A 19,978-nucleotide genomic window follows, 5' to 3' on the forward strand; every position below is an offset into this window, starting at 1 on the left:
GAGAAATTACTGGCAACCTGCGTGTGCTCGATTCTGTACACGTTCTAATTAACGGGTCTACGAAGTATGAACCCCTGGATTTGAATGCAGCGCCAAATAACGCCCTATAACACCTGATGACATAGTTCAGTACTGCTTCTTTGTCGCCCATCGGGAGCTCCCGGATGGATGAACAGCCATGAGGCAATCGCCTATGTGAACATGGTCTACTATGGTACATAGTGACTGACTGGGGTACCGTTCTATATGACAACTGCAGATAATTCGGGATGCCTGAGCTAGGTCTCCATCAACCGAGTCGGAAGCCCTCCGGGCCTCCCGCTTAACATTGACTCTAGTCTCTGAGCTATTATTGGATTCGGACTTTGTATTTTAGCTACTGGACGGAAACGGCCCTGAAAATCCGGGCCCGCCTCGCCATACCCTCAACTCCACTGCCAGAAAAACGCCGGGTATCGTATGCTTCCCGTCCCAAACCCAGAAATGCCAGAAATGCAAAATGCAACACCAGAAAGAAAGAAAGGAAGAAAACTACGCCTTCCTAGGGGCAAACCAACCCCCCTTCTCCCATTCGCCTTGGTGATAAGTAGTACTATTCCGGGTTTCATCATCCTGAAGGCCCTGCAAGAAGATATTCAATCGATTGAAATCGATAGGTTTCATGATCCAACCGTCGAAACCGGTTTCGATATATGTTGGCGCGTCTTTCTCGAGTAAAGATGCAGAAACTGCAAAGATAGGCACCTGGCCGTTTAGTTTTGCGATTTCGGATAACGAGTCTAGGGCAGTCTCTTTTTCGAACTCGCGGATTAGTCGTGTCGATTGCATACCGTCAACGATGGGCATCTGTTCCCGTTAGCCTCGCTCTAGGTAGTGAGCTGTGACGGGGCAAAGCATACCTGAATGTCCATAAGAACGATGTCGAAGTTCTTACAATCCGCACGATATGCACCAGCACATGCCTCCCCATTGGGAGTCAGATGCACCTTATGACCCAGTTTCTCCAACCGCTTTTGGATAATCTTGCTGTTGATGGGATCATCCTCTGCCACCAGCACGTTGAATCTGTCCGCAACAGCAGCCTTTTGTTGCGGGGCTTTGTCGGGTACCTTCTCAGGCGAACCTAGTGCCGGCGCAGGCTCCCCATCCACCAGCTTAGGAGGTGATGGCGGCCTCTCAACATCCTGTTCAGGTACTCGAATAGCACCCAATGGCACTCCAAAATCCTTCACAGTTGTCTGGCCCGGCGGCATGTTCGAAACAGGGGGGACGGTCGTGCGAATATCAGGACCAGGAGCAAACTCCGTGGTGGGTGTTGCCGCGACAGAGCTGCTAGTAGTCTTTCGCGGTTTAGGAATCAAGGGATCATTCGCATCCAGCTGCTGAGTTCGTGTAGCGCCGCCCTCGCTGGCGCTACGGACCAACAGCGGCTCTTGCATGGCGCTGATCAGGCGATCGGCTTCACTCCGGTTACTCTGCGCGCTGCTACCGCTCTGTCCGCTGCGGTTGCTCTCGGCGCTTTGACGGCGTGAGCGATCCAGTGAGCGGTTCCTATCCACCAGCATGATCTCTTGCTGGTGCTGGAACGGAGCCGTCGTCTCCGCCATCCGACTGGGAGGACGAGGATCGCTATCAGCTGTCGAAGTTGTACCCTCTGGAACAGGGAACTGCAACGAGATCTTGAAACGACTGCCTTTGCCCTCTTTGGACCGCACGCCCAGCTGTCCTTGTAGGTTGCGGACGATCCGAGCCACCAACGCGAGTCCCAAGCCAAGCACCCGTTTCTCTTGCCCTTCCAGGGAAGGGAGGTGATCTTGGCCTTCTTCGTCATCCATTGACCCCACCTGCTCGAGCTGCTGGAATAATGCCTCGAGGGTGTCTTGAGACATCCCCGAACCGGTGTCCACGACCACCATTTCAATCATCACATCGCTATTGTCGGGCTGGGATGGCGCGCGCCAGACCTCGACAGTAATGCCCCCGGTCGAGGTATGCTGCATGGCATTCGAAATGAGATTAGAGATCACTTGACGAATGCGCCGCTGATCTCCTACGACTGCAGTCGGGAGTCCGGGGTGAGAGTGGACATTGAAAGAGATTCCCTTGCGTTTGGCTTCACCTTCGAACATCTCTGCGGCCTGTTTGATCGTCTGAGGCAGGTCGAAAGACTCATCCTTGATAAGATTCTGCCCCTTCTCGATGTTGGTCAGATCGAGCAAGTCGTTGATGACGTAGATCAGCGATTTGGAAGCAGAGTAAGACTTGGTCAGGTTGTCTCGGGTCTCGGTGTCCAATGAACCTTCCATTGCAATTTCGAGGTAGTTAATAATAGCATTCAAAGGGGTCCGAACTTCGTGGGCCGAATTGGCCAACAGGAGCTGCGTGAGCTGCGAGTTCTCCATGGCCGCTTCCTTCTGTCGCCACACTTTGATGAACTTTCCGTACACCAAACACAGCACCGCCGCTGTTTCCACATCGGTCTCGGTCCATTCCCGGGATTGATCGAGAATAGTTTCGCACCAGGTCTGGAAACTCTTTCGTGGCTGTAGGTACCCATCCACGACTTTCTTGTCGTATGGATTACCCGCCCATTTGATTTCTGTCAAGCGGCGGCGACGGAAAAAGACCATGAAGTCCGTTCCGCTTGTAGATAGAGGTACATAAAGCAAACCTGAAATATGCTTGAACCCTGGAGGATAGCGCAAGTCAGGGAAGTCTTTGGTGACATGATGCGAGGCAAGGACGGAGTTGATCTGGCGCAACTTCAGATACTCCAACAAGGCCAGGATCTCCTGAGAGTGAGTGAGTTTGCCCAATAGTTTCGTCTCGTCTCGAATACACAGAGCACCGTAGTCAGCACCGAATAATTTGAGTAGATCGTCCGACGAGGCGATGATGTATCCGGAAGGGTTTGCATCGGTTGGGGCGGTATTGATTAATTTACGTGCCTGAAGCCGAGTCGAATAGGACAGACGCTCGATGTTTCGCGAGACGGTATCTCCAACCAACCGGCACATCTTTCTGATGGGGAATGACACTCTCATGCCAGACTTTCCATACGAGTGGCACGATATCAAACCCCAAAGCTCATTGAACCCGTTGATACTGATTGACATAGATGCGCGGATTTCCATATTTGCCAGATACTTTATGTGAATTGGAGACATCGCACGCAGATAGGCATGGGTCATGTCCAGCGGTGTCTCCAGATCTTTGGCTGTCCGACAGACGAGTCGCGACGTTGTCTGATCACGGTCATATAGTAGTCGAACCTTGTTAACCCGGTACAGATCACGAGCCTGTCTGGGAATGTCCATGGCGGGGAAATGGAGACCTTTATATAGATCGACGGAAGCTCTGGGGTCAACCAGTTCGGCCACGACGGTGCCGTTCCAATTCAGATCAAATTGATAAATCAGAACCCGATGGAAGCCGGTCAACTCTTTCACCAGTCCGGTCGCTGTGTTCAGTAAAGACTCAAGCGTCTCTGTGCGGGCCAGCTGATCTTGGATCTGGGTGAGGATGCTGAACACTTCCATGGCGGCCGCCTCTCCCCTCCGCCGACGAGCATTGCGCAGTGTGCGCAAGGGCTGGCTCATGCTGCTGGTGCTAGCTGCTAGCTGCTCTGGGGTCGGTGCCAACCCCAGAGTCGCGCTGGGCGATGCTGGCGATCCGCGACCAGAAACATTCAGTGGATTGATCTGGTCATCCTCCAATTCAAATTCACAAATTATCAGACTGGGATCGGCTGGACAGCGATGGATGGCACACCAGAACTTGCGAGAGCGTCGCGAGGGCTGTTTGATGGACAAGAGGAATACTTCGGGGCCGTCCACACTGGGGTCGAACGAATCGTCGCGAATAAAATCAATGTGGTCCAAAAGGTCATCAGCTTGGTCGTCTCTGAGGATATCACAGAAATTTTGAAGGGCGAATAACTCGTTCGGGGAATACCCAAGAAGATCCTTGGAATTCTCGCTAGCGATGCGGACGAGGTACTGGTCGCCCGCTTCCTCACGGATAACCACTAACACACCAAAGCTCTGTACTGCACCAGGGATATGGATCGGTTCGTCCTCGCAAGGCTGGAATGGGGCACCCGGTCCCGTGGCGACAGCATGGCCGCGCTCTGTAATCACATGCTCGAATCGTGAGGTAACAAGACTGGTTCCTTCGAGGATTTCTGGATTTTGTGGATGTTCCGGATTGATAACCGGGAGACTCTCTTCAGTCGCCTCGGAACTGCGACGTTGGTATTCCGGTTCGTCAAGGTCGGGGTTTTCTGTCGCATTGATCGGCTTGGGGGGATCGTTCACAGAATCCGTCCTGGCTCGAGACTGCATCTGGTCCCAAGTGTTCGCATCGATTATAGAGTACCGACGAACGCCATCCCTGATAGGCGAGGCCGGATGAGATGGGACTGGCTCAGAATTCTGTGAAGTTGGATCAACCGAGACGACAGAGCGTATAGGATAGACGATATCTGTGCCATCGAAGCTGTTTTCGCGCTGGAGTGTTGGTTGGGTGGGGGGTGTGAGACGATTTGGGCTTTGATCTGGCGGTGCCTCGTTAACACCAGCTTTCTCCGGAGACGTCATTCGTGAGGTATTGAACGGCGAGTCTCGACGGAGAGCAAAAAAAAAAAAAAAAGTTGATTAAGAAGTAAGGGTAGACTATGCCAACATGTGGAGCGTTCTTAGAGCAATGACGGTTCGGATCGGGCGCGACACTTCGGAAGAGGATCGAGAGCTAGGTCTAGACTGAGGATGAGCTGAAAATGGCTTAGACAAAGAGGAAAGAGCTAATCTATTGGAATCCGAAGAGGAATGAAGGAATGCGCAAATTGCGAGCACTCTGGTAGCACAAGGAAAAAGAGCAGCTTACCAAAGTGGGATGGGACCAACGCGGGGCAAAGACGCACTCGGGTCCAAGTCAGCAAGCCGAACTATGAGTGGCTGGTAGAGAAGACCGCGAGATTGCAGAGAATTCTTTGTCGAGAGTCTTCTGGCTGGGGCAGGAAAAGACCGAGAGGGAGGTGGAAAAGAGGTTGAAAAAAGCCATAACTGGGCAGGCATTGGAGGGAAGTAGGAACCGTCCAATCAGGGGCTGTATAAGAGCGTGGAAGGAGTAGCCAATAGGGTGTGTATAGGAACTACATGGGAAGAGATATCCAAACAGTGCAAGTAGTAATAGTAGTAGTAGGATGTCCAAAATGTTGTATACAGTGGAAAAGATGAGGTCAAATCAAAGTGAGGCTGCATTCGATATCAATGATGTCACGGGACTAGCCCGGATACATAATTAAAGACACCCTACTAGGTGCATATTAACACTCTGCTCAAGAGTATACAAGTGATCGGTCGATGCTCATAACCCGATCGCCTGGATCAATCGACGGGCTTCCCCCCCCCAAATGCAGTCTCCCGATGCAAGTTCGCCGCTCGATCCTGCACCGGCCGAGCATCAAGATAGGTCCGCATCTCCACGACCTGAAAGTCCAATTCCAACTGACCTTCCCGTTCCTGCCCCGGCCCTAACTCCTTTGATCTCTCCTTCAACTCCAGAACATTAAACTCCTCCACCCGCACTGCAAACTGATCCGGATCGTTCCGGAACACCGTCACACTGGTCGCTTGGAACATCACCGTTCGTGTGCGCCCGTCAGATCCCTCCGGAACGATGTCCCAGGCGATCTCCATGTCATGGTGGAACGCGGAGAGGTGTTTGCTGCGCACTTCGAGGAGCGGGACTACCTGGCGACCTCTGCTGGGCGGGTTGCTGCCCACGTAGACGAGGGCATCGGGGTGTAGGAACGGGGCGACGGGTTGGCTGATTGGGTCTAGGCAGTCTAGGGCGGGGAGGAAGGATTTGAGGAATTGGAGGCCAGGGGAGGTGTTCGCGGGGATTGTTATATACGGCCCGCGGTGTATGGTAACTGCCATTGCTGGTTTTACAGGGCAAAAATTCCTTGTATATTTCTAAAGTGTCAAGAATAGATATCACGTGGTTCTGTAGTGTAATGGTCATCACAGCGGATTCTGATTCCGCTAATCCCGGTTCGATCCCGGGCAGGACCTCTTAATTGTTTTTTTACTTTCGTTGTCATTTTTCTTTTAGTTTGATGTTCAGGCCCGGTATGGAAATTGTAGTGCGAAAAGGATTCTACGATTTTTGGCTAGGTCAGAGTGAAAAGGTACACTGGGAAAGAGGTTGGATATTTGCTTTTCGTAGAGTAAGTCGCTTAACATGGTTGATACATGTCGCATAGATCACATAATTCCTGGCTATGATACAATACAGGATGTCCCTGCCATGCAATGTTTCGGTCGTATGTACTCTGCTCCATACCGCTGACGTCAATATAGAGTCACGGATGCCCTATGTACTCCGCACTCCGTAACTCACCGATATCCGGCTGGAGAGGTATGTATGTACTTGGCGGGCGGGATTCATTGCCTCACGAGTACGAAATCTCGTGTGGCCGGTAGCACTGTGCAGATATGTATGCAAATATGTGCACGCCTAGAGGCGGTTCGGTAAGATGACAATCGGTATGTAAAATATTTGCGATCACGGTGGTCGAGCGGTCTCAAGCGAAAATGACGGACGGCCCCGACGTTCTGAAGCTGGAACACTGTCCACGGACACACGTCCCCACGCTGGCCGCGATTGCCGTCTCTCGTCCTGCACCGGAGCTGCATGGGTGACATCACCGGTCAACTGAGCTGGGTCAACGAAATTCGGGAACTCGTCGTATTCGGAGGATGTGAGATCGGAACGGTGGGTATGCACGAGCGAGACCAGCTTGCCCAGCACGCCGAATTCCAACTTGAGTTTGACGCTGTACACGGCAGCCTTCAAGGTTGTCTGCAGGGTGTAGAGACCGACGTATTCCAACACAAGAAGCGCAATATCCAAGAAGATCATCACCAGATTGATAGCGATCAACTCGTACATCAATTTGCTCCGATGAAGCTCCTTCTCCGGCCGCAGGCGTAGTATGTTGATGGTCTGGAAAATGTAGATGCTGGCAATCAAAATTTCCTGCGCACAGAACCACGTGAGTTCGAGGCGTTCCATGACATTGTAGCCCTTGATAGAGGCTGGGTTGCGGACATAGACGGTGCAGTAGGTGAGGACCGTGGTTGGAATGAGAATCACGATGGCGCTGAAGACGATGAGGTAAAATACGCGCCGCAACACAACGGGACTTTGTTCGACCAAATGTAGGCGAGAATAGAGAACAAAGGACTGGCCTGGAACCATAAAGTACCATCCAATGGTGGCGAGTGTCACCGCTAGTCCAATAGGACCGATGGTGAAGAATTCAAACAAGAAACCGATTGCATGAAAAATGACACCGATAGTGGTAGACAAGAACATGGACCAGAAGTAGAGACCGCTGTAGCGATTGAATGTGAGAAAGATCAGGATGATAAGTTCGACTGCGTTGTACCAGGCAATGGCACTGAACACAATCAGACAAGCTTTGATGGCCACATTATCCCCTTGGTATCCATGGAGGAGACCCTCGGGAGGGTAAGAAAGCGATTCGGCTATGGCCATGGTGGACGGGGGGAGAGGCCTTAGGTCAAGAAAAAGGGCGAAGTAGTGTCTGTACAAAACGGGGTATATAATCCAAGCAAGCTTTATCCCGGTCGAGGATCCACGCCATAATTTACAATTTCACGAACTCGAATGAACCACGATCGAACTGGAACATTATCGACGGACACAAGTATACTGCTCGACGGAGGGCGATGTGCTCAATCTCATGGTTGGATGCGACAGCGGCGAGTGGCGGTATCACTGCCGTTTGTCGACCAGCTTGTTGAAGCGGTCACAGTACGGGAATCCACGAGAAGATCGCGTTGAGAAGGCAGATGCGGATTCGATATCGACGGGAGGAGTGGTGACGGAGTGGTTGCGGTGGTGACGGAATTGGTCGAGGGCGGCTCTGAACTCGGCAAATAGGGCGATGAGGAAAGGGGCGAATACCGAAACCCAAATCCCCTCCTCTCTTCAAGGTATGTGACTGTCTTATCACCCTCCCCTCTCAAAGAAGCAAACAAGAGGACCAAAAAAAAAAAAAGAAGTAGGTGAAAGACAAGGGACGACAAGAGGAGAATTAGCGGTATAAAAAAGAGGTGGAAAAATTGACGCAGGTGATTAATTCTGCCTGTCTTGTCCGGGGTTCGCCGCGTGTTTTCTTCATGGGGAAGTGCTAGTCCGTTTTGGGGCTAGTGTTTTTGCTTTCTCGGGCGAGCGCTGACCTTGGCGTGACTGGGGTACATCTAGTTTTGGTTTCTGATTGGCTGAATTGTCCTTTGACCTAACTGTATCTGGCTAGCGTAACGTGCCAAGATCCCGATAATCCGGGTTGGCGGTGTGTGTGGCGGTGGTGGCTATTTGCTATACTTAGCATTGAGCATAATACTCAGTGTACACCACTATACAGTAGAACATCAATATCTGAATCAATGAGTGAGTCTACTCTATATACTGCAACTATTGCTATGTACATGTATGCATCGACAACATGAAGAATCTGCGCATGCCGATCGCCTTTGTCAGTCGCTAGTGCAACCGCGGATAGTGTAAACCTTGAATCTGGACGAAAGGATGCTCGCTTGGCTCATGCTTCAAAAGCAGAACTATGCAACAATAAGGGGTAACAAAGAGTGACCCAGACAGCATTTGAAACACTTTGTTAGTCCTATTATTGCCACTCAACAGGACTAAAACCAATGATCGCTGGCGCATCGTCTCTACGAGGCATACTGGCGTGTCAATCAATTATGGAGAAATACACATGCTGGTCCTCAGCTCCCCACGGGGAGCGGCGCCAGTGGTCTCCATGGATCCGCGCTGACCCCAAGAGGCAACGTAATCTATTAGCGCACGTTGGCATTGGCAGGAGATTGGCAAGGACAATTAATATTCGATCTATACATTCCTGAACTATGCAAGTATGGTCCCTGCAGGGGCTGGACTCGCTCGGTGGACTTCCGACAGTATTTATCTGTGTACTTTTGTATTGAGTTAGAGTTGAGTTTCTCGTTAATATTGCCTGGATTTATGGGTTCTGTCTTTGACATTAGTGTACCAGTCGGTGGCTGTATATCCAAAAGTGGTAATTCACACGAAAAGCCAAATCAATTCCCACGTGCCTGACATCCGCTTCGAGCTGTCAATTGCGGGGATGGCCCAATTTGGTAAACCCAGGCGATTGTCTTTATGCCTGGATAATCAGGCATAAACAGAGGTGTCAACGCTTATCTTGTAGACTCAATTGACTTATTTCTGCTTTAATCGCTTTTTGTCATTTATACTTGTATATGTATATTAACTATATAACATCTAGCTATAGATACGTGGTATTAGCGGCCAACCGACCACCTTCGACTTTTGTATAGCAAGAGAGAACTTCCTGTGATTCTCCCTTTCAATCAACCATCCCACTGCCCACCCCTCCTTTTCAATCCAGACGCAGATACCACTGATTGATTTTCAAGGATGCTGCTTTCTCTGTACTGTATTGACACACTACCATCCTCATACATACGGAATACTCACGTCATGTCCTCTGCCCCAGAATTGGATCTTAAAGACATGACCACACAAATTCACTCGTACATCTCGTAAATTGTGTCTCCTGGAATCTTCCTAACTGCCCATTTCTGTCTGTATAAACATGACAATTTGACATCTGGATTTACACTAGAGAAGTTATGGCATCAGAAACGTGGGATTTCATCGTCGTCGGAGGTTAGTCTTCCAATTTCGCCCTATTCCCTCTATAGAATACTAACATTGACAGGCGGCCCTGCCGGCTGTAGCATCGCTTCTTCCCTATCTCGCTCCCCCAAACGTTCCAAAGTCCTCCTAATTGAAGCTGGATCCCGGCGTGACGAGAAACACCTGAGAGTCGACGGTCAGCGGTGGAGCACCTACCGCAACGCATCCCTCAACTGGGGCTATAAAACAGTTCCTCAAGAACACTGCAACGGCCGTGAAATTGACTACTCCCGCGGCAAGGCTCTGGGTGGAAGTACTGTTATCAATTTTTGCGTTTACGCCTTTGGCGCTCGTGATGATTATGACCATTGGGCAGATGTAGTGGGTGATGATATTTTCAAATGGGATCGTATCCACGCGCGGTTCAGGAATCTAGAGACATTCAACGGGACTATCGTTGATCCTGCCCATGCGAAATATGCATCACCACGGCCAGAAGATCATGGGAGTAGTGGCCCTTTGCATGTGGGATATGCGCCGGAGTGGGAGCAGGATTTGCCATTGATAATTGATGCCTTCATTAAGGCTGGGTTGCCTCAAAGTTCGGATCATAATTCTGGAAATCCGATTGGGTTGACACTGGCTGTTAACACTGCTCATAAGGGAGTGAGGGTGACGGCAGCAGATCTGCTGGGGAACGCGCCTGATAACTTGACAGTTATCACTGACGCTCCGGTGCAAAGGGTGCTGCTGGAGGGCAAGAAAACAGTTGGCGTGGAGTCTCTGGGGAAAAAATGTAATGTCCGACTCTGTAATTGACATGGGTGAAGCTAACGTCTCTAGTCATGGCATCAAAGGAGGTCATTCTCTCCACTGGCACGCTGGACACCCCAAAAATCTTGATGCACTCGGGCATCGGACCAGCTGAACAACTTCAAAAGTTCCAAATCCCAGTCATACAAGACCTCCCTGCCGTTGGCCAGGGACTACAAGACCACTTCAGCACGTCGCTAACCTTTCAACGCAATCCCAACACCAATGACCGCAACATCTTCTTCAAAGACCCAATTGCCATGGAACACGCCATGGAAGAATGGGAGAACAGTGGCAGAGGCCCATGGGCACGCCACTCGTGTCAGTTAGGAATCGGCTGGTTCAAATCTGACATCGTCCCAACCATGCCAGAGTTCAAAGCCCTCCCCACTTCTGTCCAGGAGTTTCTCCAGCGTCCTACCATCCCTCACTATGAGATCATCCCCAACTCCCCGCTACACATGTTCATGCCCGAAGCAGTGAAGGACTACAGCTACACCTGCGTGTCGGGGTACCTAATGAACCCGCAATCCCGCGGCGAAGTCCGGCTGCAATCGTCCAACCCCGACGAGCCACTGCTCTTCGATCCCAAGTTCCTATCGCACACCTACGACCGCGCCGCTTGTATCGCGGTCTCCCGACACCTGCTTGACATCTGCAACCATCCAGCCTTCCAGAGAGACACCGTCTCGACGCTTATGGCTCCTGCGTCGGATTCGGACGAGGATATCCTCGAGTACTGGAAAGCCAACCTCTTTTCCATCTGGCACATGACTGGCACCGTCAAGATGGGGAGACAGGATGACGCGGGTAAGGAAGCGGCGGTGGATAGTCGGTTCCGGGTGTTTGGGATTGAGAAGCTGCGGGTTGCGGATATGAGTGTGGTGCCGGTGATAACCAGTAATCATACGCAAGCGACGGCGTACGTCACGGGAACTACTTGTGCGGAGGTGTTGAAGGAGGAGTATAAATTAGATAACTAGATTGATGATAATACAATATTTATTTATAGGATATCCCAGTTGAGTCTTCCGACCAATCGGGCTAGTTCTAGGCATAGCCTAACCCATGTTTATTTACACCTCCCTTTATCAAAACCTATCTAGCTCCCGCCATCAACCGTAAAACCCCTCTCCTCCAACCAAAACCTCAACACCTTATCCTCCTCCTCCAAATCCAACCCCCCACTCTCCGGCAAGAGCCAATAGACACACATTCCAACAACAGCCACCGCACCAGCAAGATAAAATGTCGCGCTATCGCCCGCCCAGTCCTGCAATGGTGTGAAACACTGTGTTCCAACCGCGGCCCCGGCACGCCCGAATGCCTCTGCAATGCCATAGCCCATGCCTCGCATGGCTGTAGGGAAGGACTCGGAGCATATGAGGCCGATTGTTGCCCCGGGGCCCATGTGACCAAATGCCTGCAGTAACCCATACAAGACGACGAATGCGGCGATGTGTTGCGATAGTTTGGTGTATGTACCTCCGATAACGAATCCCAGGACGACGTACCCGGCGAACCCGGCGATACCGGTCCAGCGCCGGCCGATGAGGTTCGTTAGCCAGGCGCCCACCAGCACGCCGGGCACTGGGAGGACGGCGAGAATCACCTGCCAGATAGCTGTTGTGCGGACGTTGTTATCCTTGACCAGGGAGGAGATGATGGTGCTCGACATGATGCTGTTGGGGAAGTTGATGAAGTCGTAGAGGAAGAAAGCCAGCGAGGTGGTTGTGATGCGCCACCAGTACCTCCGCAGGAGGAGGAGAATCAGACGCGGGGATTTGCGCTGGCGTTTGAAATTCGAGTAGTGAAAGAGCGTCGAGTCGGCCATGAAAACGCGCATGGCAATGATGATCACTGGGAGGATGGTGGCGATGGAGTAGATGGCGTGGAAAGCGATGGTGAGGTTGTTGTTGCTTGCGACTAGCGTGATTAGGTAGATGATCATGAGGATGGGGCTGGCGAGGGTGGCCATGAGCGTGGTGAACGAGACGAACATGGGCCCACGATATCGGCGCATAAATTCGTCTGTTTCTTCGATTCCTGCTGCTGCGCTGGGGGGATATTCACCCCCAACGCCGAAACCTGCGATACCGCGCACGACGACGAAATACCACAGCATGTTCATCGTTGGGTGTACTGACATTGCGACGGTTGCCATCAGTGTGCCAATGGCCACAAGCGACGATGTGAATAGCAGTCCAGCCCGTCGCGAGAACATATCCGATGCATATCCCAAAACAATAATACCAATTATCGCGCCGATGAGCAGCGAGTTGCTAATCCGCGTCTTCATCTCGGAGGTGAAGTCGGTGCCGAGCAGATGCTTGAAGATGACATTGGTGGGATTGGCGAGGCCGTTTTGATAACCATCGCTGAAGTTGGCGATGTACTGTCATCGTTAGCTCTCTGCCATTTATTGGGGAGGTATGTGGGAACGTACACAGCTCGCGATGGTGATATTGCTCTGCCATCTCGTCGGCTGGTAGCGCGTGGGAGAATTCTCGACATCAGTGCCAACGACGACCGCGTTTTTCTGGTCATCTCCGCGACGCTCTTGCTCCGTCATCTCGACTGTCTATCCTGTGCAAAATCGGTTCAAACCATGGCCATCTCTAATCTTTATATCCCAGCCCGAGAGTCAATCCAAAAGTGGAGGTCCGGTCCGCGGAGAAAACAGTCACAGATAAGGCCATTCGCCATTAATAATGGGCGTACGTGGACCTGCAGTCCCTGCTATCAATCATATCAATCAATTGGCTGAAAAATCTATCTCGCTGCAGGAGGAAGAGTCCGTCTGTTTTGGTTGTTGGTCACAATCACATCCTGCGTCGACTACGGTTTCTGCCGGTTGCCGGGTGTGGTTAGCGTGGGGAAGCTTGTTTCATACACGGACGGGGCCAAGCACGGTCCAGGTATGTTTAGCTGATTTTATGGAATACAAGGCTGCATTTTTCAACCATGATAGTGCAGAAATAAGTGACAAAAATTTTAGATTAAAAAAATGATTGGCGCTGCCCGGAATCGAACCGGGGCTGGCGCGGCCACAACGCGACGTCATACCACTAGACCACAGCACCTTGTTGTTATGACTTTTTCCTTTTATAATCTCACTAGCAATCTTAATTTAGGTATTTTCTGGAAATAGGTCTATCGTCTTATTTATGACTTGTATTGACCCTTTTCAGGTATTACCTGACATTGTTTGATTTCAGTTATCTTTGGGTTATGGATGCGATACTACACATGTCGTGTGGCAAGAGTTTCGAGGAAATATTAATTCCGCTATCGTGGTATATATATTCAATGCCAACCAACAGCTATATACATGAGTCATAGCAACATCGCGTAAAAGATTAAGGACTCTTTTTCAACCACAAGGTCTGTGAGTTACAGTACCCCAGGAGCCCATTAATACCCCATTCCGTCCCAAGTCCACTTCCTTTGTGTCCGCCAAACGGCGCATTGGGCGAGATGTCAAAGTGCGAGTTCACCCACACACTTCCCGCAACCAACTGGTCCGCCATACGAGTGGCCCGGTCCATATCCTTGGTCCAGACGGACGCACCAAGAGCCGAGTCTGTGCCGTTCGCGCGCGCAATCACGTCGTCCTCATCCGACCACTTCATCATGGGCAGAATAGGACCGAATGGTTCCTCCTGCACGATCCGCGAGTCCTCAGGCGGGTTGTCGACAATCGTCGGCTGGACAAAGTAGCCTGGAGAGGCAGAGGGAATATCACCACCCAGAGCGGTCTTGTAGCCTGATTTGATGGTATCGGCGAAGAGGTCCTTGACCTTTTCAAATTGCATGGCGTTCTGGACGGGCCCGAAGAAGGTCTCGGGCTTGGTGCCGTCGCCCACAGGAAGGGACTTGACGAAATCGGCGAGCTTGGTACGGAATTCGTCGTAAATGCGTTCGTGGACATAGAGGCGCTTGATCATCATGCAGATCTGGCTGGTGCAGAGGAAGGAGAAGATGCCGATCTACAAAGGTTAACATGTGCTCATTGAACGAGATGGGGAAGGGAGGTACCTTTGGCACCACAGCGTCCAGGTCGACATCATCGCAAATGATACACGGGTCATTGCCCCCCAGCTCCAGGGTCACTCGCTTGATGGTCTTTGCGCAGCTAGCCATCACCCGCTGTCCTGTCTGAGACGATCCAGTGAAGCTGATCTTGCCAATACCGGGGTGCTCAGTACACCACGGCCCAAGGGAGTCATCACCACTCAGAGCCTGCACAACACCAGCAGGGAAAAACTTGGTGGCCAGCTCTGCCAGTTTCAAGTCACAGTAAGGAGTGAAAGGCGAAGGCTTGACAATAACAGTGTTTCCGGTGTACACAGCGGGCGCGATCTTGCCCAATGCCAGCAGTACGGGGAAGTTCCATGGCACAATAGCACAGGCCACGCCGATGGGGGTGTGTCGCTGGACAACTCGTCGCTCTTCGGTATCCTCGATGACGTTCTCGGGGATCTTAAGGTTGGGGATCTCCCGCACCCACTGGATGCCAAAGCCAATCTCCATGCTCGACTGGGTGAGAGGCTTGCCCTGCTCCATGGTCAGAATAGCGGCCAAGGCATCCTTGTTCTCCTCAATGGCGTCCGCGTAGGCATGGAGAGCAGCACGGCGCTGCTCGAATGTAGTCTTGGACCATTTCTTAAAGGCCTGCTGGGCGGCGTCGACAGCACGGTCCAGGTCCTCGCGGGTTGCGACCGGCACAGGGGGATTGGGCTGAGCGGTCGCAGGGTTGATCCCGTGGCGGATTTCAGCTGTCGTGGTCAACTCATTGTTAATGACATTGCGGAAGGTCTATAGGCATGGTAGTCAGTAAATAAATTAGTCTCAGTGTGGATGAGGGGCAATTGCATACGGTAGTGTCCATAATGACGGTTTGAGGATTGAAGAATAATTATCGACAAATTGTTCACCTACAGACGCAGTATTTATATTCTTCTTTCAGCCCACCCACATTCAGCCCTTGTAACACATCACCGGACAAGAGTTGACTATCGAGCAGACCCCGCAGAGCCTGACTATGGAGACCCCGCATTCCGCAGATCGGGAGGTGGAAATTCCCCCATATCGGGATCCAGCTTCGGCATCTCGCGAATGCCCCGACAGTGTTTCAATGGCTGCATTCGAGGATCAACGGAGGACTTGGATTTTGAATAAAAGGCCAAGGTCGTCATACGAGAGAGTCATGGGACTTCCGGGAGGTCGACTCGGCTTATTCGAGTTGCTTATCTGTGCCTGCGTATCCGACAGCGCATCCGATGCACGCTGATACGTGGTCAATAATTAATCCATCGTAACTGGTCCGATTGTATGGAGCATCCAGAATGACCTGGCCAGATAAATTAATCAAGCTGCGCAGTTTTTTTTCTTTTTTTTCCCTCGCGGTGTGAACGGCACCAGAGCTGAACAGTGCACCTCTTCCTATTGTTCCTCTACTCCTGGTTCAGATAATCGATTGCGCCCGGAGAAGATGCATTCTTGACGAATTCCGATAATGCTGCGGAAGCGTTGACTTGACATGTGATCAGAGCGCGGAGCGTGCAAGCGGTTGCCCTATCTGTGTTTGTCGTTCAAATAAGATATTCATGCAGCAAACAAGATAAGCATATCTGGCAGTAACACGCGGGCATAAATCGTGCAACGAACCCTGAAAAGCCGTGGAGTCGATCGCGGTGGTCGCAGCAGCGAAGGTGTTTTCGTACCGTTCCTCGAGACAGCAAATGGATTGTGTTAGTGCCCGGACGCAAGAAAACCGGAGCTGTCCATGGTACACATACACGACAGCCATGGAATCGGTTAGACTGAAGAGCGTCTCCCCAGCTCGGACTTCCAGTGGCTGACTGATGCAGGTTTATGCCTGCTAGTGATTCATTCTACCAGATTCAACCTTGACCATGACAGCCCGGCTTCATCCAGCTGATAACCTTGCGTCCAACGACGGTATGCGTAGCGTGATTGTCGCGTCCGTCCAGAAATGGCTGGGGTCGGTTGGGATTGGGTCGCAGGAACCGGGACGGGAAGATCGAGCATATCGTCGAATCGTTAAGATCCACATCGTCAATCGCTTGGCTTAGCCAATAGAACAGCGGTGGATCAGGGTATGCAGCGTTATATAAGAAGCGAGATGGCGACTGCTCCTCATTCGTGGGTGAAGTTGAAGCTTGATCGTCGGTAGATGAGGGTGTTGGTCAAGCTGCTGCAGGTCGAGACAGAGATGTCAGATCACATGATGTCGCTGATCGGTTCTCTATTAATTTTCCAGAATACGCGATGGAGTCTTTCGAATACGTATAACTTGCTAAGAATACTATCTCCAAGGATTTCTGATTTGCTCGCGGACATCACGCTAGAAGCTGTAAGTACGCACATCGAATGAAGATTTATGATTGAAGGATCCTCTACTGACTGCGTTGAAGCAATAAGCAAGAATTTAAATGACAAAGAATAATGCCTGTAACACATCCGTCCAATCTATGAACTAAGATCTATCGCGCCGCAACCTTGCAGTATCTGTGAGTGACATGACTAGAGATCATCAACAAATTCAGTCTTTCCCCTGTAACTCATGGGTATTCAACATTACATATGAAATGGTAACAAGTAATAAAAAGAAAGCATGGCCACCACATCGTGGCAGAGTGGTGCGAGGCTTAGCCAGTCTTCTCAACCTGCTCCTGCGAGGCAGACTCAGAAGTGTCCCTGCCAGGAGCCTCCACGTCCACACCAAGACCATACTGAGCAGCGACGCGTTCGATATCCTCGTCTGAGAGCCTGGGGAGCTGCTCGGCAGCACGGACGTAGGACAACTTCTCGACGAATCCCTTGGCAAAGACGAGGTCAATCTCTTCCAAAGAGCGACCAGCCGTCTCCGGGTAGAAGAACCAGATGACTGGAACGAACAGGCCGTTGAGAACAGCAAAGAAGAGATAGGTGCCCCACTTGATGTCGCGGACCATGATGGGAGTGACCATGACGATCAAGAAGTTGAAAGTCCAGTTGGTGCAGGTAGACAAAGCATTGGCCTTCGCACGGGTCTTGATAGGGGAGATTTCGGCCGGGTACAACCAGGGCAGAGGCAGCCAGGTCGCTCCGAAAGTGGCGATGAAGACGAACAGACCGAAGGCAGCACCCTTGGCAGGCTCAGGATCTCCTGGAATCAAGCAGGCAAAGATAATCACCATGGACAGACACTGGCCGATCGAACCGATAAGGAACAGCTTGCGACGACCGACGCGCTCCACCAGGATCCAGGAGCTACAGGCGAAGATAGCATAGACAACCATGTTGACACCGCCCAGAATCATGGACATGAGGTGACTCTGGCCGACGGACTGTTCGAACAAGACGGGAAGGTAATAGATGACAGCATTGCAGCCACCAATCTGCTGAAAGAATTGGGAGGAAGAACCGAGAAGCATGCGGCGGAAGTGCTGAGTCTTGCCTCCAGTGAATACAGCAGACATGGGTGTGGACTTGCCAGTGGTCTGACCAGAACTAAAAGCACATGATCGATTAGCGTTTGCACAGAAACTTTTTTTTCCCTTTTTTTTTTAAAAAAAAAGACAAAGAGCGACAAACAAGACATACAAACAAAGAAACAGAACTTACGCTCGCAGGGAGTCCAAGATAAGAGTTTTTTGCATCTGCACGTCGGGGTGGTTGATTTCCTGACCGGCCAACGCAGCAATCACATATTCACCCTCTTCGTAGCGATCACGGGCAAAGAGCCAACGAGGAGATTCCGGCAAGAACATGAGACCGAATATGATGATGAAGCCGAAAAGACATTGGAAGGCAATGGGGAAACGCCAGGTGAGATCATCCGAGCCGTACATGCAGCCAAAGTCAACCCAGTAGGAGATGACCGTGCCAATAGCGACGGTGCTTCCCTCGATACAGATGAGCAGACCCCGGTTGTGTGACTTGGAGCATTCGGCTTGGTAGGTCGGAATGGTGGAGGTATTCATGCCGTTGCCAATGCCTGTCACCACGCGTCCAACACAGAACTGAGCGATGGGAACATGTCCTTGGACGGAAGATATTTGAAGAACGACACCAACAATCATGATCGCAGCGCCAATCATGATGGAATAACGACGACCCAGCCAGTCACCAGCACCGAGAATGAACAGAGCACCAGCGAGACATCCTACACCCGCGTCAGTCCAGCTTCAATAACAACAACAACCCTGATGTATATTTATTGCGACCCACCCAATTCGTAAATAGCCGTGACGACACCCTGAATAGTCGAATCGCCCTGAACTTGTGTAAAGACTTCGCCAAACGGTCTCGCGTCGATAATGCCGCTCATGACACCCTCTGTTCTATATTAGCTCGACTCTTGGAGCACCTGGTAAAGCAGAACATACGATCATAACCGAAAAGCAAGAAGCCCATGGTAGCACAGGCAGTGATGGCTCTCGTCAGCCAGGGGCCAGAGAGGCCGACGTACGACGGGGCTGACATGTTGAGCAGGCCGTCGCGTTGGAAGAAACAGCAGGAATGGATTTCTCCAGCTTGACAGTAATTCCTCTTGGGATAGACCAGAGACAATGAAGAAGGAAGACGATGAGGAGTGAGAGAAAGTGAGAGAGATGAAGGAGAGATGGGAGAGAGAAGAGAAAAGCAGAGCAGACGATGAGGGGGCAAAAGAAACAAAAGAATCACAACCCAAGGTCAGGTGCCCCGCTTAAGATATCTCTTTCTTTAATGACAAGTCTCCACAATGACTACAATAATTCACTGTTCATCCTCATCATACATTCACCTCTCATTAAATAAGACCCGCTTGGATGCCAATTCAAAAGGCATCCGGATTGCAGGAGAACCGAAGAATAAGCTGGTGGAAATGCATCGGCATTCTATACTCCAGTTTTGGTATGTATTCCTATAGGGCTTTATTACTTTTCATTTCTCCATTTTGTATTCACCCTCTGCCTTTCCCCTGCCAATCCTTCCAAGCGTATATACAGTAGGTATACCGCGGACCAGCTATATTGCATCCATACTGGGCTATGTTGCATCCATACTCCGTAGTAAGCTCTCTCCAGCTCCGCGCCGCTCCTCCGCCGCGGCGCTTGGCATTCTGGCGGAAACCACGGAATTGTCCACTTCCCATGATACTCTGATTCTCGACACTGGCACTACTATTTCACTCATCACTGTGCCGGCCACTTCGGCCACAGCTCCCAGCTCCCAGGCACCCAAGCATCCTCCCCTCCACACGCAGGGTTTCACTTCGGCCAACCACTGCCTAATTGCGGCATAGCAGCCTTCTTTGCCGACTCCCGGGCGGCGAAATTGAGTCTTTGCTTCCTGTACGCCGTTGGCCAGGCTCTTGACGACACCGTATAGGCAAGAGGATGCCTAGATGGGTTCAGAGGAGTCTGGATTCCAGATG

At 51.2% G+C, this 19,978-nt stretch overlaps 9 protein-coding genes and 2 non-coding genes across 11 annotated transcripts; 2 read left to right on the forward strand and 9 right to left on the reverse strand.

Moving 5' to 3' along the window:
• Positions 1–531: 531 nt before the first annotated feature.
• fphA (putative sensor histidine kinase/response regulator) lies at positions 532–4,598 on the reverse strand (the record flags this gene model as incomplete). Its single annotated transcript, XM_043281050.1, has 2 exons — positions 532–846; positions 900–4,598. 2 exons carry the CDS (start codon positions 4,596–4,598, stop codon positions 532–534), a joined length of 4,014 nt encoding a protein of 1,337 aa, XP_043138569.1.
• A 789-nt stretch (positions 4,599–5,387) lies between these two features.
• On the reverse strand, positions 5,388–5,942 carry ACHE_51246A (uncharacterized protein; the record flags this gene model as incomplete). The annotated part of the gene is made up of 1 exon (XM_043281051.1): positions 5,388–5,942. The coding sequence occupies one exon, from the start codon at positions 5,940–5,942 to the stop codon at positions 5,388–5,390; it is 555 nt and encodes a 184-aa protein (XP_043138570.1).
• A 63-nt stretch (positions 5,943–6,005) lies between these two features.
• On the forward strand, positions 6,006–6,077 carry ACHE_t50023S. Its single transcript has one exon. It is a non-coding gene; the product is annotated as a tRNA-Gln (tRNA).
• Positions 6,078–6,570: 493 nt separating this feature from the next.
• On the reverse strand, positions 6,571–7,566 carry ACHE_51247A (uncharacterized protein; the record flags this gene model as incomplete). Its single annotated transcript, XM_043281053.1, has 1 exon — positions 6,571–7,566. The coding sequence occupies one exon, from the start codon at positions 7,564–7,566 to the stop codon at positions 6,571–6,573; it is 996 nt and encodes a 331-aa protein (XP_043138571.1).
• A 2,165-nt stretch (positions 7,567–9,731) lies between these two features.
• Positions 9,732–11,534, forward strand: ACHE_51248S (GMC family oxidoreductase; the record flags this gene model as incomplete). Its single annotated transcript, XM_043281054.1, has 3 exons — positions 9,732–9,768; positions 9,821–10,534; positions 10,582–11,534. 3 exons carry the CDS (start codon positions 9,732–9,734, stop codon positions 11,532–11,534), a joined length of 1,704 nt encoding a protein of 567 aa, XP_043138572.1.
• A 119-nt stretch (positions 11,535–11,653) lies between these two features.
• GIT1 (plasma membrane permease, mediates uptake of glycerophosphoinositol and glycerophosphocholine) lies at positions 11,654–13,123 on the reverse strand (the record flags this gene model as incomplete). The annotated part of the gene is made up of 2 exons (XM_043281055.1): positions 11,654–12,946; positions 12,998–13,123. The coding sequence occupies 2 exons, from the start codon at positions 13,121–13,123 to the stop codon at positions 11,654–11,656; spliced, it is 1,419 nt and encodes a 472-aa protein (XP_043138573.1).
• Positions 13,124–13,563: 440 nt separating this feature from the next.
• ACHE_t50024A lies at positions 13,564–13,634 on the reverse strand. Its single transcript has one exon. It is a non-coding gene; the product is annotated as a tRNA-His (tRNA).
• Positions 13,635–13,910: 276 nt separating this feature from the next.
• Positions 13,911–15,442, reverse strand: ACHE_51250A (aldehyde dehydrogenase family protein; the record flags this gene model as incomplete). The annotated part of the gene is made up of 3 exons (XM_043281056.1): positions 13,911–14,540; positions 14,590–15,369; positions 15,431–15,442. The coding sequence occupies 3 exons, from the start codon at positions 15,440–15,442 to the stop codon at positions 13,911–13,913; spliced, it is 1,422 nt and encodes a 473-aa protein (XP_043138574.1).
• A 1,783-nt stretch (positions 15,443–17,225) lies between these two features.
• On the reverse strand, positions 17,226–17,993 carry ACHE_51251A (uncharacterized protein; the record flags this gene model as incomplete). Its single annotated transcript, XM_043281057.1, has 1 exon — positions 17,226–17,993. The coding sequence occupies one exon, from the start codon at positions 17,991–17,993 to the stop codon at positions 17,226–17,228; it is 768 nt and encodes a 255-aa protein (XP_043138575.1).
• A 186-nt stretch (positions 17,994–18,179) lies between these two features.
• ACHE_51252A (uncharacterized protein) lies at positions 18,180–18,641 on the reverse strand (the record flags this gene model as incomplete). The annotated part of the gene is made up of 2 exons (XM_043281058.1): positions 18,180–18,581; positions 18,636–18,641. The coding sequence occupies 2 exons, from the start codon at positions 18,639–18,641 to the stop codon at positions 18,180–18,182; spliced, it is 408 nt and encodes a 135-aa protein (XP_043138576.1).
• A 134-nt stretch (positions 18,642–18,775) lies between these two features.
• On the reverse strand, positions 18,776–19,044 carry ACHE_51253A (uncharacterized protein; the record flags this gene model as incomplete). The annotated part of the gene is made up of 2 exons (XM_043281059.1): positions 18,776–18,897; positions 18,948–19,044. 2 exons carry the CDS (start codon positions 19,042–19,044, stop codon positions 18,776–18,778), a joined length of 219 nt encoding a protein of 72 aa, XP_043138577.1.
• Positions 19,045–19,978: the final 934 nt, after the last annotated feature.

This window comes from Aspergillus chevalieri, chromosome 5, assembly GCF_016861735.1.
Source record: "Aspergillus chevalieri M1 DNA, chromosome 5, nearly complete sequence".
Taxonomy (NCBI): Eukaryota; Fungi; Ascomycota; class Eurotiomycetes; order Eurotiales; family Aspergillaceae; genus Aspergillus; species Aspergillus chevalieri.